The sequence below is a fragment of the Hydra vulgaris genome, chromosome 14 (genome assembly GCF_038396675.1).
Source record: "Hydra vulgaris chromosome 14, alternate assembly HydraT2T_AEP".
Classification (NCBI taxonomy): Eukaryota; Metazoa; Cnidaria; class Hydrozoa; order Anthoathecata; family Hydridae; genus Hydra; species Hydra vulgaris.
This window is the reverse complement of record NC_088933.1, coordinates 14,143,544-14,161,873: the sequence shown is the minus strand read 5'-3', so window position 1 is coordinate 14,161,873 and position 18,330 is coordinate 14,143,544. Positions and strand designations below refer to the sequence as shown.

Here is an 18,330-nt window from a genome sequence, read left to right as displayed (position 1 = left end):
TGACAATAAAAAAACCAGCTTATGTATATAATAGATCATGTAAATAAAAGTAACTTACGCAAAAAGCTGTCTAGGTGAGCAGCTTTCTTGGCTCGCTATTTTACACAATTTGTTTTTGCTTGCGCACTCGTTTACTCCTATCATGGCTTGTTAATATAATATATAGATTCATTTAAAAATCTAATACTTTGCCAGTTTGCAATATAACATCCAAAAAAATTTAACAGTTTGCAAAATAAAGTGCTTCCAAAACTTTAAGCATATAAACCCAATAGTAAAATAAATGATGCGCAATATTTTTACGTTTTTTTAAACAAGCTGTTTTTATTCAGACTAGCTATTTATTTTGAAAAATGTTGCGTATTTAATAAAAACTTATGTTTACAGTAACTAAATTAATAAATATTTATTTAAAATGTAATTAATTTTATAAATTATTACATTCCATTCTTTTATATATGCTTTATTATTAGACTTAAAGTAAATAAACAAAATAAACAAAATAATTTCAGTGCAATAAAAATAGCATTGGCAAAGTTTTCATCAACAGTGTCACCTATTATTATTTTCCAATATAAGGGATGAATTAACTCATTTGTATAAACACAAATTAATAAAAAACTACTGCAATCAAAGTAATAAAGTTATGACATAAAAAAAATCACAACATACTTGCATAACTTGTTATTGAAACTATTCCAGGTTTAATGCTTGTAGTAGTTAAGTTAATTATCATTGTAATGTAAAGAGATGTTAAATATTGTTAAGAGATAATACTTAATAGCAGGTAATAAATATCTTACTTAATAGCAGTTAATAACTTAATACTTGATTATAAATACAATGCAATACTATATATATAAATACTTAAAGTATTATAAGTATTAACACAAGAAATTTAACATGAGAGAAATAATACTTTATGTTAGACTGAATTTTTAATTAGTGTAATATTTTTTGAAATTCCTGCATTCTATAAAAATAAAAAAATATTAAACATTTTTTATAAGCAGTAAAAGCTTTTATAGCTCTTTATCAAATTTTTATCAAATAAGTAAAGTTGTAAATAAATAAATGGATAACTAGTGTAAAACGCTCATCTAAAGAGTTTTTTTATGGCAGGATAATTGACACTTGTATTTTTTATGTTTTAAAAGTATTTTTTATGTTTAAAAGATTGTTTGTGGTTTAGACCAAGAAAATTTACAGGTCTGAAGCACTAAAGAACTCTTTGATGAGATGTTGTCATTGAGTGTCATTGAGTTATTTGGACAGATGGATTGCCAATTTGTGGGTTAAGCCAATAAACATTTTCTAAGTTATTAATAAATACGAAGTTGTAGATTAAATCACCTCGAATGTGTCTTTTATTTAGTGAGGTGAGGTGAAGAAATGATAATCTGGCTTCGCTAGACAGGGCTCTTCGAGACGGTGCTTTGGTGGCGCAGTTTTGGACTTTTGCAGAAAGAGAATTCCATACAGGAGCAGCATACTCAAGGTGAGGTCTGAAAAGGGATGTGTATAGTCTCTTCCAAACATGAGCGTTTTTATAAATAAAAGATTTCTTTAGTTGACTGAGAACAGAGTTAGCTTTAGATGATATAATTTCAATGTGAGTGTCCCATTTGAGGTTATGTGAAATGCAAATGCCAAAAGTTGACGTATAACTTCAATGGATTGCCAATAAGGTCTGTAATGTCATTGATGTATAAGATGAATAGAAGAGGTGCTAGAACAGATCCTTATGGGACACCACTAGTGACTGGTAACCAATCTAAAGTAGCGAAACCCATGACAACTCGTTGTGTTCTGTTAGAAAGAAAAGAATTATCCAATTAAGAAGCATATAAGAGATACCATAACCAGAAAGTTTGTAAAGCATAAAATTATGAGGTGTGTCAAATGCTTTTTCATAATCTAGATATAAAGCATATATACACTATAGCCTCTTGCCATTGAGTATGAGATCTGATCGACAGTTTCCAATAAATTTGTAATCCATGATTTATTTGGCACAAACCCATGCTGATTTTGAAATAAAAGACTACTAGCACATAAATAATCAGTTAAACAATTTTTTTATATAAATATATATATATCAACATGTTTCTCCGCGCAGCGGCCTTGTTTGTCAAGGTTCGTGTTTCGGAGTTATAGAGCTGAGAGAGGGTTATAACCACTATTAAGTATCCTTCTTGTCTGTAGTGGCCTTATCGGCCTTGAGGAGGTGAATAACAAAAAAAAAAATATATATATATATATATATATATATATATATATATATATATATATATATATATATATATATATATATATATATATATATATATATATATATGAAGGAAAAAGAATAGAAGATAGTACTAGAGGCCTTTCAGTATTTATCATCAGTAGTACTATTGCAAATATTATTATCACAATTTTGATATATGTAAAAAGTTATATAATAGAAATATTTAATTGCAGTTTTGCAACTATGAGTTATCATTGTTATGTTATTATAAAAGGAAGTATTAGTTGAAATTGTTTTTGTTTATGAAATATATCCATTAGTGCAGTTTCTTAAATTGATTGTTTTTCCAGTATAAGTAGATAGTCCATTAGATGATAAGCATTTTAGATAATAAATGACATTTTTGCTATTACATGTAATGTGACTTTTAATGTTCCAAATAGTGCCATGGATGTCTCAAACTTCTTGTAAATATAACCGGCAAATTTTACATTGACTGTTTTTGCATTTGAACAGTCCAATTTTTTTGATAGATGACGTTGAGTAAAATTTTGAGCACATTATTTGTCTCAATAAGTTTGGTTGTTTGTAGGCAATTACTGGTTGAATACTTAGAAAAAACTTTTTTTAATCTATCATTATCAGACAAACTAAGTAAAAGGTTAGCTTCAGTTAAAATTGGGTGACAGTTTAAATTGATGTAGAAAGTAGTCATTAAAGGTCCAAATAATCAAAAATTAGCTAAATCACCAAATAATCAGAGACAAAAATGATTATTCTTTTTTATTTTTAAGTTATAAGGTATCAAAAAAATTTACTTAAAGGAAAGAAGTGAGATAGCACATTATTTCTGACTACACCAAAAATATTTTGTTTTTACAACTCAAAAACAGCAGTTAGCAATTTTGATAACTTTGAGCGTTTTAAAAAATGAATTAGCTAAAAAAAATGATGTATTTTATTAATGTAAATGCGTGTTCATGTTCATTTTCTGTTTTGTATAAAAATAAAAAGCTCAAAAATAAAGCTTATATACTATAATGAATTTACTAATAACTTTGGAACAACTAAAATGATTGTAAAATAAATGCAAACAAAATATGGGTTGGACAAAATGACTGACAGATGTTGTTTTTTACCGGACAAGTACCAAAAATGTCTGATGTATGGTAGCTATTTTAGTTATATCCATAGAAGAAAATTTTAATTTAATTAATTATTACAAGTTATACACTTGAAGCAATACAGCTCTTGCAATTTCTTTGCTTATATCTAAAAGTTTTATTTTGCGAAAATAATAGTTTAGAAAAATATTTTTTTATAATAGTTCCATCAGCTTTATACAACTAACAGATTGTGTGATATCAAAAAAGTGACAACAGAAATTTCCTTATAACTTAGAAAAATTTTGATTAAAAAAGTTATTTAAATTTAAAAAAATAGAACTTTTTTTTTCTCGGTCTTTCTTCCTCCTTTTTTCTATTTTTTACAAAAAGTTAGATTCCTCGTAAACATGTTATAACTTATAACACTGCATCAAAAATGTTCATAAAGCATACGTTTAAATTTTTTGTCAAAAGGCAAGTGAAAGCGCAAAGGTAAATATTTTTTAATAAATTGCACTTGAAAACCTAAATCTTTGTTTGCCACAAAAAAAAGCCCTGGTAAAGTGATTAATTTAAGTTTTTTTTTTTTTTTTTTGCAACAAGTTCTATTTTTTGTTGGCTAATAACTTTTTAAAAGTAAAAAATCATTATTATTTGCAAAGCCGAAACTTTGAGAATTAATGAAAAAAAACAAAAAACATGTTTTAATTAATTTTTTAATTAATTCATTTATAAAAATGTTGAGAAAAGAAAGAAATTAATTTAAGTTAAATGATAATAAAAAATGTAACATTAAAAAAAAAAAATTGAAACAAAATAGACATTCCACTATATGCACATTTACAAAATAAAACTTCTAGATTTGTTTTTGTTTTAATTAGTAAATTAAACTTGTTTTGCAGTAATTTATCTTATTGCGGTAGTTCAAAAAAGTCCTTAAATAAAAATTATTATTACTATATATTAAATCTATTATTTAGCGTATGTATTTAAATTATTAATTAAATATACGCATTAAAGTACAGTACATAAAAAGTTAAATAAAACCTACCATGACTTAGGAGCACCAAAATGTAAATAATTTATGCTGTACAAATCCATATCTTCTGTATGCCAAGGAAAAGTTGTCTTCCACATTCCAAAGTATAGGTATGCGGTATTCACGCCCTTAATTTTTATTTTGCTGCTTGCATTTAAAATATCAAGTATAGTTCCTAGCTTATTTATATTCCAGTATTTGCAGTCTTTGTCATATATGGTTCCTGGAACATCAGCACCATATATAGGAGGATTGAATGTTAAATTTTTCCAAAAATCTCTCTCAAGATCTTCTGGCTTACTACTTGGTGTTTTATATCTGTTAGAAATAAATTTTTCAAATAGAAAATTAAAACAGCACATTAAAGCCTTAAAAAACCTGTACATTAACAACCACACCAATGGAAGGCATAATAAATTTAAATGTAGGACACAGTATAATGACAATTTGAACAGACATCAATAAATTATGTGCAACTAGTTTTAACTAAAAGCATGAGGCGCAAAAACCAGAATTGTAGACTTTAAGAGTAGTTTAAAGATTCACAAATGAAACAAAATAAAATAAAAATATCTCACTTTGTTGATTCAGCAAGCTCTTTAAAATCTTTCACAGTAATAGATTTTTTAGATATATTGAACAATTGAAAAACTCCTAAACAATACATATATTTTTAGTTAGCGATTAAAAAAAATTAAAAAAAAGATTCTTAACAATTCTTCGCATTAACGTAAACAAAAGAAAAAAATAATTAAATCGTTTATTTAAAAAGTCGATATAATTTTTTTTTTATTTAAAGACATTTATAATAAAAAATACATACTTATATAAATGTATCATTTGTTAATATTTTTATAAAAAATCATAAGCAGTGATTAATTACTTTATTTAAATATGTTTCAATAATATAAAAACATTAGTAAAGATCATAGTTACTTAATTCAAACAGCTTTAAAAAAAGTTTATCTTTTTTATTTCTTCTCAACATAATCTTTCTACTTTTTGAGTGAATTAACTTTAATGATTCTTATATAAAATCTATTAAAGAGACCATCGCTGTTTAAAGTCGTCGCTTATAAAATTTAATAATTTTTTTTTTAATAATTTTTACTTTTTTTATTTTATAAAAAAATCTTATATAATAAATAACATAAATAGAAATTTATACTATTTTCAGCGATACTTTAATTATAATCATTAGCTCCTTTATTTAAAAGCATTTTGCTAATATAAAAATGTTAGTAAAGATAAACGTGTCTAAGTTATTTATTTTTAGCATAATTAAAAACCGATTTTTTCAGGGCATTTGTTAAAAACCGTGGTTAAATCGTTGAAACAAATTATTATTTGCGTGGTCATATAAAGACTCGAAATCGTATGCCTTCCTGGCCAAGCCTCTCTCTCTATATATATATATATACATACATATATATATATATATATATATATATATATATATATATATATATATATATATATAACTTTTATCTTCGACTTGAAGTTTCACCATTGCTGGATCATCAGGAAGAGTTCTCTTCCTGATGATCCAGCAATGGTGAAACTTCAAGTCGAAGATAAAAGTTAGATAAGTGTTTTTTAATAATTAATTATTGCTCTGTTCTTTAAGAAGATTGAGCTCTCTATTTGTAAAATACACTAAGATAATTTAGATATATATATATATATATATATATATATACACATATATATATATACACTTATATATATACACATATATATATACACATATATATATACACATATATATACATATATATATATATATATACATATATATATATATATATATATATATATATATATATATATATATATATATATATATATATATATATATATATATATAAATTATGTTGTGTATTCTACAAACAGAGTGCTCAATGTTCTAAAAGAAGAGAGCAATAATAAATTAAACTAGTAAAAACACTTATCTAATTTTTGATTACTTCAACACTGTGTTTCACCATCAGTAGGTTCATCAGAAAGAATCTTTAAGAAGGATTCTTCCTGATGAACCTACTGATGGTGAAACACAGTGTTGAAGCAATCAAAAATTAGATAAGTGTTTTTACTAATTTATATATACATATATACATCTATTAATAAGTTCAATAGATGGAGAGCAAATGTTCCAATATCAATAATTGGATGTAAATTTTATGACTGTAATGTTTGATTATGCTTTTGTAAAAACGACTTACTAATATTAGGACTATCCATGGAACATTCTTGAACATGAACATAACTGGTGTTTAAACAATAAATTAAATTATGAAAGTTTTGACTGTTACTATTTTTGTAGTCGTAAAATTTGTTGTGTTGTCTTTCTATAAATTATCCCAATATGATAAATTGTACTTATTAAGCTCTGCTTAACTTTTGAAAAAAGTTTTGCCAAACTATTGCATTACCTCAAAGATTACTATATTTTCAGACAACAGAACTTTGTAAACTAGCTATATAATAAAAATGTATAGGGTATTAAGAGCACCTCAAGCAAAAATTGAAATATTTTCAAAAATAATTATGCTGGATCCAAAATTTTGACAAATAAATATTTTTAGGAATCACTACTCATAATCAACTTGAAAATTTGGACACCCGAAATTTTTCTTAAAAACACAGAGGTTTTAAAAAAGCAGCAAAAATGCTCATATTACCCAGACCACTTGGTATATGAGCACTTTAAATGAGCTCCAAAAAAATAACATTAATTCAATACAAAAATACCAAGCAGATAATTAGAACAAATTTGTGGCATATAATGATTCTTTATTAACAAAACTTTTCATTAAAAGATCAAATTTTAAGCCAATTTTTATTGAAGCAATACTACCTTGTTTTACGCACACAAAAAAATGATTTTCTTATTTTTTAAATTTTATTAATTCAAACCTTTAAATGATAAAACTACAAATTTTTTTTATTTAAAATACAGAAGACATTTAGTATTGTTAAAATGTTAAAAAATTTTACTATGTTTTGATTTTATTTAAAAAGCAATTAAAACCACTGCACTTTTAGGACTTTAAATTAGGTAATTAATAAAAAACACTTGGTAATCTGAGCATGCTCATATTTAGGGTTAGGACTATTGTAATAGTAATAAAAACAATTACAGTAACAATAATTATTGTTATTGTATTAACTTAATTTAGAAACAATAACAATACTTGTGATTTACAACTATTGTAATTCTGTAATACAATAACAATAAATATTGTATTGCAATTCATCTTTATAAAACAATAACAATATCTGAAAAAAAAATGTATTGTAATGACCCACTAAAATAACAATAAATATTGTATTGTAATTCGTCTTTGTAATACAATAACAATATATTGTTATTGTAATAAAAGACATTAACATTTTTACTTAAGAAGAATTATTATGTTTAACTGTTTGTGTTACTAAAGTTAACTTTCATATATATTTTAGGTTCCTTTGCAGCATTAATATCAAGAGGAAAAAATAAAAGGGCTGAATAAAATAATTCATAAATGTTATTTTTCATAATAGTAAGGCTATCATCAGCCAGGCAATATTTTGTGGCCATTTAGAGCTTAGAAATACATAACAAGATAAAATTTGCAATATATTGAAAATCCGTAAATAAAAAATAGCAAAAATAATAGTAAGTTCGTCAGAGATGAATATAAATATGTTAAAATACGTTAGCTTTTCTACTTTAATGTAAAGTAATACACTACAATAGTTATTGTAATTGTTTTCATCAAAACAATGCAATAGTTATTGTAATTTTATTTCATTAAAACAATGCAATACTTAATACTAATAGTTCTCGAATTTTAATGTATTGTTAGAAAAGAAACAATACAATACTTACTGTAATTGTTTTTTATCACAGCAATACAATACCAAAATAAAATTTTTTTATTGTTTCTGTAATATTACAATACAATATTATTGTATTGTAATGTGTAATTGTATTTAATTTTTACAATTACAATTACAATTACAATAGTCCTAATCCTACTCATATTACACAAAAATAGTACCATTAAGTAAAGTCAAAAATAAATGTTTCTATGCATTGTTTTTCAAACAAAAATGGAATGGATTTCTAGCTAAGATATTTTTCTTTATGAAAAATTAAATTTTATTATTTTAATGCCACAGATTCTTTCATGTGTAATGATAATATTTTAACAATGCAAAATATTGAATAGCATTTTAATTAGATGAGACACTAATTACTGCATATAAATTGATCCCTGATCCCTGCATATTACTGATCCCTGTTAGAAACTCCCTAGAAACAAGAAAGGCAATCTTTTGCCGACCTCAAACACTCTTAGATTGGCAGTTAGATCAGCATTACCGAATGCCGACTTTGAGGGCTGTATAGTTACTAGGTCAGGTAGTATTAGATTCATCATGATCACCCTGATGTTGGTAACATGTAATCCAGTACAACTTATCTCATAGGATCTGCTTTTATAGGTAAAAGCTAGAAGAAATTGAGTTGACTTTAAATACTTACTCCTTTGCTGCTGTTGGTAGATTAAAGGCTAGAGATTTTCTCAATTAAAAACTTATCTTGGACAGATGTCAACTGCATTTAGCTACTGCTTTGTAGAAAGTTTTCTAGACTAAGATCTATATCCATATCCATTTTTAAAAAAAGCAGAAAATCTATGTTGACCAGCCACATGCCCCATTTTCAACTAATAGGCTAGTGTAGATGTTAACATTATTTCCTGCCTAGGACAATGAATTGTATCTCCCTGACTTGGCTCATGAGTTTTTGGTTGTGTCTCCCTGATAGAGGCAACTCTTTCTGTTATTTTATAATGAAGGTAATGAGGGTAATTCACGTTGATGATAAAACACATTTTATTTTTGAACCATATTAAACTATTATTGTAAAAAGCTTTTTAAAACAATACTGCAAAGTTGTTTGGTCAATATAAAAAGCTTTTGTTAATACAAAACAACTTTGTTACGCTGTTTTGTTACTGCTTTATACAGCTTATTACATTAAAAAACTAAAATGTGTTTAAAAAAAAACAAAGTAAATGCATTATTCTAGTTAATAAATTAGATTTAATGAAAATATTATCATCATAAAACTTGATGTTTTTTCAAAAACTAAAAAAAAAAAAAAAGCTATATCTAATGCTCTATCTATAGACCAAATAAGTAAGATCAAATCAAAAAACAAACCAGTTTGTTTCAAAAAAATATTAAACTTATTAGATACCATGTTCTTTCTAATTTACTGCTTCTTGATCTAGCCTACTATTAAAAATTTAAGTAATAAAAAATTAATTTTTCATTCCAATGGTTTTTAAGTTGATGATTTTTTATTCAAATTGTTTTTAAGTTGATGATTTTTCATTCAAATTGTTTTGCAATAAAATGAAGTGAGAGAATAAAATTTGGTTTAATAAGTTGAATTATATTTCCTTAAGTCTAAGTATATATGCTCAAATTTTTTTTTTTGAAAAAAAAAATATTTTGAACAGAACTTGATTAATTTAATTTTTTAAATTTAAATTTAGTTTTTGTTTCCTCACTTAATATTTGCAATAGTGCTAATTCTACTTTTTAAACTTTCAAGAAACAAAAAATAATGACGCTTTTACAAAAAATACTCAACTATTAAAAATGTTTACGATTTAAATTAAACTTTCTTCATCACTTAAACTAACTCCTAAATCTGATATTGTTACTGTAACTCTATGTTTAATTACCAGGAATGACCCTGGGTATTACAAATGTCTTTAAGCATATTAAGTATATTTAATAGTTGAGTATTTAACTGGTTGTTTTGATTTAGTATAAAGATAAATTTACTGTAATGTAAAGTAAATCACACTAATTTTACTTTAAAATAGAAGAAGTCAATTTTAAAAGCGCTTGAATATATTTATACTATTATTGAATGAAAATATGTAATGAAAATAAAGAACAAACAATCGCACTTCTATTTAAAAGTCAAATTTAGCATGACATACTTTATGCATGACCACTAATTAAAACCTCAGATAAAAACATTCAATACTTTTTAGAATGCCAAAAATATGCTAAATTAGAAAAAAAAATAATTATAATGAAAACAAAATTACAAAAAAAATTTTTTAAGAAAAAACTAATTGCAAAGTTGCAAAAAGCAATCAAGATCTGTGATTGCTATACGCTTAATTCAAGCCCTGTAAATAATACTTTCCTTTATTTCCAGTAACTTATGGGGTAACACCAGGGTTGGAAAAAACCCAGGTTTTTTTAAAAATATACAAATGGTTTTTTTTTAGGGTTTTAATGTTTGTTTTTTTAAAAAAAAAACTGACCGTAATTCCAAATTATTATTGTTTCTGTATTGTAATTTTTTTTTCTAACTTAATAAATTCACCTCCCTATTACTCGTGTCCACTACAATTAAGGAAGCTACTCGTTTTTTTAAGAGTTCCTTCATTTGCAGCTCTCTCTCAATACTAAATTCAGAAACGTACTTTTAAACAAGAGGGTTGCGCAGAAAAACAGATTTAGCACAATATTTTTAGAGGTGCAGGTGGATTTGAACCTCAAACACTTGATTGTGAGCCGAATGTTTCACTAATTTTTAACTAACATGTTCAACATGTTACTTCAAAAATTAATTTGTGCAAGTTTATAAAATGTAATTTTCAAGTTTGCAACGTGTTGCAACCTTGTAGATTACCGCCAATGGGGGTGACTTTGAATGCTTTTTAAACATTTTTGCATTATAGGAGAAAACTGTTATCTTAATTGCAATTTTTTTTTAAGAATATTATACTATCCAGCTTCCTGGAAAAGTCCTTGGCCTAATTTGGGGTGACTATAAACACTACATGTTTTTATTTTTTAGATTATGGATAGATTCGTTTTTAAAGTAGATTTGCGTCTAAGCTAATATTGTTCTTAAGAACATCTAAAACAGATTCATTAAGAACCATTACAGCTGGTCTTCACCACAGGGTCTTTATTTTTTTCCTATAAGACATTTAATCACTTCTACTTTGTTACTCTAGTTAGTCATATAAGTAATTGTTTGAACAAATAAACTTTCTTTTGAACTATCAACTCAAGTTTGTCCACTATGCTTTTTTGAAACTTGATCCCATAGTTTTACTATTTTATGTAGTGTTCTTAATGGAATGTTATTAGTTTTAGCAGCCTTTCTTATAATAAATCCATAGTTTTTCATTTTATTTACAGCTGTTTCTAGGTTTTCTTGAGTATAACTTGTTTTATAACCTTATCTATTTTCCTTTCTTTCTGATTTTGAAGAATAGTTCCTAAAATTGCAAATTTTTTGATAAAAAAATGTCATTTAAAAAAAAAACAAATAATTAGATACAGACAAGCTATGCCCTAAATCGTGGTTTTATTAGAACAATGTGTACCTGAACTTGATGTGTAGGAACTTTTATGGTGTTTTGATATGGTTTTATTGGGTTTTTTAAGGTGGGTTTTTTTGGTTGGATTTTTTTAAGTAAGGTTTTTTTGCCAACCCTGGACAACGCATAGCTCCATCTGTAGTCAAGTGCTGTTAAGCACTGAAGTCAACTGCCTAATGAGCTTCCAAGTGCTGTTAAGCACTTCCAAGTGCTGTTAGGCGCTGTAGTCAATTGCCTAATGAGCTTCCTGATAATCTTACATCTAAAGTTCTTTTAATCTAAAGGCTGATGACACAACTATAAGCTTTTTTACAAAAAGCCATAGCTTTTTGATTGCTTAGATTAGGCAGCCAATCTTTCTTGTTTGACTGCTTGGGGCTTGCAGCGGCTGGTGATTTTTAACAACAAACAAAACTGTGTTGTTTACTGCTAATAATTATTGATGGATGGTGACGTTCATACTTAGTCTTCTACTGAATCCTTTACTACTGGCCTCATATAAATACCATAAATCTGCTATACCTCCTTGTATGAAATACTGTTATCACATTTCAGACAGTTAATATAATAATTTTCTCTCTCCTTAAGTCAAACGTTTAAGTCAAAAAATGGGTTGTAAATGTTGAAAAAAAAAATGTTCATATATAAAACAATTTATATAGAAAATGTTATCTTAATTTATACAACCAAAAAATACATTTTTATTCAATTATAAAATTATCAGAAACTACTGAAAAACTTGAAAAAAATATTTAATAAAATATAGAAAAATATCAAAATCATAAAATATATTTTAATATAAAATCTATTCTAATATAAAATTGAACTGTGTTGTTCAATTTGATACTTTCAAATCTATAAACTTCTTTTTTATTATAAGACAACTTTACTTGCCTTGTTGCCCTGTAATTGTCTGTGAAACTGGAGTTTTGATGACAATTTTCCCAATATTATTCATGTTGTATTTCTGGGTAGGTCTCCATTCTTTAGGTGGAATAACCTTCAATAACAATAAAATTCTTTGATTTATTTAAACTTATTTATTTACTTACTTATTTTAGTAAATTTTACAACTAGTTTAATTACTTTATAAATCTTAATTTAACAAAATTTATTTAAATAAGTTTTATTTTACCTATTAAATTTAAAAATCAATACTAAAACTTGAATTTGGTTGGTTAAAAAAATTTACTCCCAACAAGGCTGCAAGCAACCACTATTAAGTTGGGAGTTAATAAATAACAAAGAATGAGTTAAAGAGCAAGGAAACGGTTGACAGAAGACTTGAAAAGTTGCATGAGTTGCATGAGTCAGGAAATTATGAAGATAGAAGAGTTCCAAAGGGTTAAAAGGCAAAGAATAAAAATAGATGAATAAAAGTTTTTAGAGCATGCAGAAATAGATACAGTAAAAGAATGAGACTTGCTATTGAATGATGAGTCAAGCGAGAACAAGTTTTGGTTGATGGAACTAAAGATGATAGCTCCTTTGAGCAGCAACCATGATAGTATTTGTAGGAAAAAGAAAGATATGCAACTTTATAACTTTAATGGGAGAGAGGGTGAAGCTCAGCAGATAAAGCAGGTCCAACTACATTTACGATGCATTTTTGAACTTCATCTAAAAGAAAAAGAGCACCATTTAAAGAACAAGGCCAAATATGCCAACAGTACTCCATACAGAAACAAATAAGAGATTTGTAGAGGTAGAGAATGGAATCCGTAGTAAGATAATGGCAAGCACAATAAAGAGAAACAACCTTACCAGTTGCTAACATTGCAATCAATTGTATATATGGTTTTCATGAGAGGTCAGTAGTGAACAATAATCCAAGATGCTAAAAAGATGACTCAGTGAGAGGATTATTCATTAATATAGGAATGATGACACTATTGCAATGGTTGTTTGCAGTTAATAATTGAGTTTGCTGGAGTCAAAATTCACAAGCCACTGCAAGTCCCTAACTGTTACAAAAGTGAGATCAGATACAAGATCAGCTACCTGCTCTATGAGATCAAAAAGAGAAGACTTTTTTTTTCAGTATAAAGTTGATTTGTCAGCAAATAGAGCTACTTTAGATGTAAGTTTGTCAGGAAGTCATTAATTTAGATAAGAAACAATTCAGGATTATGGATAGAACCTTGAGGCACATCAGAAATAACTGGAAATGAAGAAAAGCGTTGGCTTTCAAAAATGACTTTAATAAAGCAGTTAGAAAAAAAATGATATGATAATCTCAAAAAATTTTCCAAGGTATACCATATGAAGCAAGCTTATGTAGCATTCCAAAATTTATCAAAAACTTCAGATATGTCAAGAGCGATCACCCTCCATCTAATGCACGATAAAATCTTTCAGTCATAGCAAGTCAACCGTGGAATAAGAAGATTAAAAACCATATTATATTCATGATGTGATGTTAAAAATTTGTCAATCAAAGACTCAAAGACCTGAATATCTAACAATAAGTTAACTCATTTATTGGAATGGAATGAAGAGAATGTCCATAAGATTCCAGAAATGAATTAGAAGAAAAGTTCTTTGCAAATAGTTTTACCTTATTTTTGGGAGAGGTAATAAGGTCAGCCCCATGAATTAGAGATGAATTTGAATTTTAACAACTGAATTAAAATGTTTGACTTACCTTTTCTAATAACGCTCTTGAATTTTTTAAAAGTCACTAGAGCCTAACTTCTGAGATAAGATACAAGATTTAGTAAACTGGGAATAATGGAGCTTAGCATCAAACAGCACCTTTTTACATTGATTTTTTGCAATGAGAAAAAGGAGATAGAAAAGACATCAGCCCAAGGACCATCACAAAGAAAATCACAAAAAGAATCCCAGTCAGCTTTAGGGTAAGAGCAAGAAGTGTGGTGAAAGGGTGAGTCCAAATAAGAAGTACAAGATAAAAGATAAAGATAATTGCATGGTCAGAACAACCTAAAGGAGAACAAGAAGAAACTCAACACAAGCTAAGGTCAGAGGCAATAAATACTTCAAGGAGTGAAGGTAAGTGATTAAATTTGTCTGGAAAACGAGTCACAAAGTTAACTATCTGAATAAGAGATTGAGAAATGCAGAAATTATAGGCTTTAGTACCACCAGGGTCAGTAGTGTTAGAGCTAAGCCATTCAGTGTGAGGAACATTAAAGTCACCAATAACAACAATATTGGCAAAGTGATTAAGAGAAAGGGTATTGTCAATTTGATTAGAAATTACACCTAAAAGAGTGCAGTCTTGAGAAGAAGAAGAACAATAAGGAACAAAGAGAAAGGCGAATGAGTGAAAAGGTGCTAAGCGGAAGCACATAAAAGAATGGTCAGAGGGTTCAAACCTGATTTCTAGCCAAATAAGTGAATTTATGTGTAAGTAAACACCTAAGCCAAGCATGTGACTATTGGAATGTAAACTAAAGAATAGTGCCTGCCAATACTGAGATTTGAAAAAGGAACAACCATACTTAAATTAGTCTCATTAAAAGCAAGCAAGTCTGGTGAATTTTGCAAGAGGCAAGATTTAACTGATGGAAAGAAATGGATCAAAGTTCACAAATATTTGCGAAAGATTGAAACAGTTAGATGGTGGTGATGGTTTTTATAAGTTAAAAATTTTTGGTTACTTTAGGCATGGTATAAGTTTAAAAAGAACTTAACTAACTCATATATAGAACACAGTATCCCAAGCAATGTGCCATGCAGTAGTTTCAGTCCTGCTAATAACCCAAAATTGTAACTTAAAGCTCCTTATGTGGCCTCGAAAATGCACACCAAAAGAACTAACATGGAAACCATCCATGGGCAACATGGTACTGTTAATACTCTAATATTTTACACCTATGATAGAATCAGCCTCTCTGAGAATTACCACAGAGTTTGGGAAACCTTACTACCAGCCAGCCTCAGAACCATTTAACTGAAAGCTGTATGCTTATTATGAGATAACAGGAAGAGTTGCATAGCCACTATCAAGGAGGAACTAGCAAAAATCTATTCATTATCCTAGGCAGTTAACAATGTAACACACGTTTAATGTATGTTACATTATTTACTGTCTAAGATAAGGATACTAAAACCAACCTCAGTATTTTGTTTCGTGTAGTAACTATTAAATAAAATGACACAAATTTTAAAAACTGCAAGATATTAAGTTTTTTCTTCCATCAAATTTATTTCAAATTATCAAAAATATCTCATTTTATGAGCTTATGAGCTAAAAAATAAGGGGTGGAAAATAACATACGTGTTTGTAAACAATAATGACTTATAACACCCTGATTTTTTGGAATCATGAAAATTTCAAAAGAGAATAACTGGAAAGCATGAAAATTTCAAAAGAGAATAAAATTTTCACAGTTTTTGTCTCATTAAATTTGCAATTAATTACAATTTTGAGTTGTTAAAATTGAACTTTGTGCCTTTGCCTTTGTTTACTTTAATGGAAATCTGAGAGTCTAAGACAACAACTCATGTTTAAAGGCTGCTATAGAAAATACTATTTACTATATGAACTTTTATCTTACTTTGAATGACAATAAATACAAGATAAATAAAAAATGTGGGTTTGCATTTACACACAGGTTGGAGACTTTTAGTTACAGCTTATAAATCTATGAAGCATATATTGCTCCTGCTCAGGTGTTTTCCTCACCTAAATCCTGTCCAACCTAGGAGCGTACAGATTTAAAAAAAAAAAACTCTGCATATATAACAATATTATTACACTTGTTTCATTAAATTGTAAATGAAATATCCACAAACCTTCGCAATGCCACCATGGTGTGCACCTTTAGACTCCATATAACTTATGTATTTAGGAAAATCTTTGAATTCTTCAAAAGTGGGCCTAAATACCATGATTTTAGAATTTTCATTCTCAAACATTCTACACAAATAGTATAGACTCTTTGGTTAAAAAATAAATAAATAGAAATATATGTCGTTCCGATTCTTTATTCTTTTATATAACATGACGTCATATGCCAGGACAAGCGGATTGGACTTAACATTAAAATTAACACTTAACATTAGGATTAACACTTAAATTTAATTAAAATAATTTTTAATTAAAAATTGTAATGGAAATGTTTTTTTTTTATTATTATTATTATTATTATTTTGGAGAAAAATTAACAAACTAAAATTATGAACATAAAGATTTTTTAATAATTTTATCTTTATAAGATTTATTTTTATTATACTATTATTTAATGAATTTTAGTAATTATAATTTAAAAATTATATTTACAAATATTTAATGGCAAAAATTTAAAAACTTTATCTTTTGCATATACAGCGCTTTAATAAAAAAAATTAGCTCAACTAAAGGAATACAAAAAAACATTTATGCATAATAAAAAATTTTAAAAAATCAGAAAACGTTGTAAAAAAACTAAAGGTGCACAAACTTTAAATTGGTTTTTGCTCTACTTTCTTCCTAATGATTTTATAAATTTACTTATAATGTACAGCTAAATCATATTTAAAGTCTTTTTAGATATTATAGTAAGATCTAATAGTTAAGGTACACAGAAAGGTTTGAAAAAGAAGTAAGCAAAGCAACAAAATGGCAAATCATACGTATAAACGATGACTCCGTGATCAGTAGAAGTAGCAAAAAGATTTTAAATTTTAGATAAATTATAGAGCTAATCCAAAGTTAACTTGAACTTACAAAATAATTTAAAGAAAACCGTTAAAAAGTTTTTTCTTAAAATACAGTTATAAATATTTTCCTTTGGAAAATTATTAGAGGTTCAGCAGCTTTTAGAAAACCCATGCCGAGGCCAGAAATTAAGGTGATGTAAGGAGAGAACTGGGTGGTTTTATGAAAAGTGGAAGCAAGTAACTTTAAGTAATGCAAAAAATTTCGAAGTATTAAATAGAAAAAGCTAAGTTCTTGTTAAAAGATTCAAATCTGAAAAGTATAGTAATTGCTATGTTGAACCAAGATTGCTAGGTGGCAGTGAAAGTGTTGGTATTTGGGGCTGCTTTAATTTTAACTGAGTATGTGTAACAGCTATAAAAACCGTTATTCAAACAGTTATTCAATTAATATACGGTAGCGTATATTAGTTTAACTTTTTCGCTACCGTACATTTTTGACGTATGGTAGCAAAAAAGTTAAATGACTGAAAACGCATGCTAAAAACTAGGAAAAAATAAATGCGAACAACAGTTACTTTGTGGTTTCGTTATTTATTGTTCAAAATATTTTTGAATTGCGGAAGTCATTTTGTGGTGTTTCAAATTTATAATTACTAACGAAGTACAACCAAAAACAAACTATAATTATAATTAAGGGGAGTGAATCAGGGAAAATGCAAATTATTTTATGTAGTCTTTGTTTTTTCAATTATTCCTTCATCATTAAGTAAATAAAGTTATTAAAAATAAATGAAATAAATAAAAATGTATAAAGTAAACAAAATACAACTTGATAGCATTAGTACTCTTTTGGAAAACAGAATGTTGGAAGTTACTTCGACATTCAGTAGCAAACTAAAGAATCTATCAAATGCTCAGATATAGAGTACAATTTTA

The 18,330-nt window shown here is 27.0% G+C and overlaps 1 protein-coding gene across 1 annotated transcript in view; it reads right to left on the bottom strand.

Annotated features, from left to right (window-relative positions):
• The window catches only part of LOC100210028 (lysine-specific demethylase 4A), a 94,018-nt gene extending 77,259 nt beyond the window's left edge, over positions 1-16,759 (bottom strand). The window contains exons 1-4 of the mRNA XM_065818480.1: positions 16,549-16,759; positions 12,682-12,787; positions 4,957-5,032; positions 4,391-4,696 (exon numbers count right to left, since the gene is read on the bottom strand). Of these exons, the coding sequence (XP_065674552.1) occupies positions 4,391-4,696; positions 4,957-5,032; positions 12,682-12,787; positions 16,549-16,671 (611 nt within the window). The 5' untranslated portion in view covers positions 16,672-16,759. The remainder of the gene's footprint in view (positions 1-4,390; positions 4,697-4,956; positions 5,033-12,681; positions 12,788-16,548) is intronic.
• Positions 16,760-18,330: the final 1,571 nt, after the last annotated feature.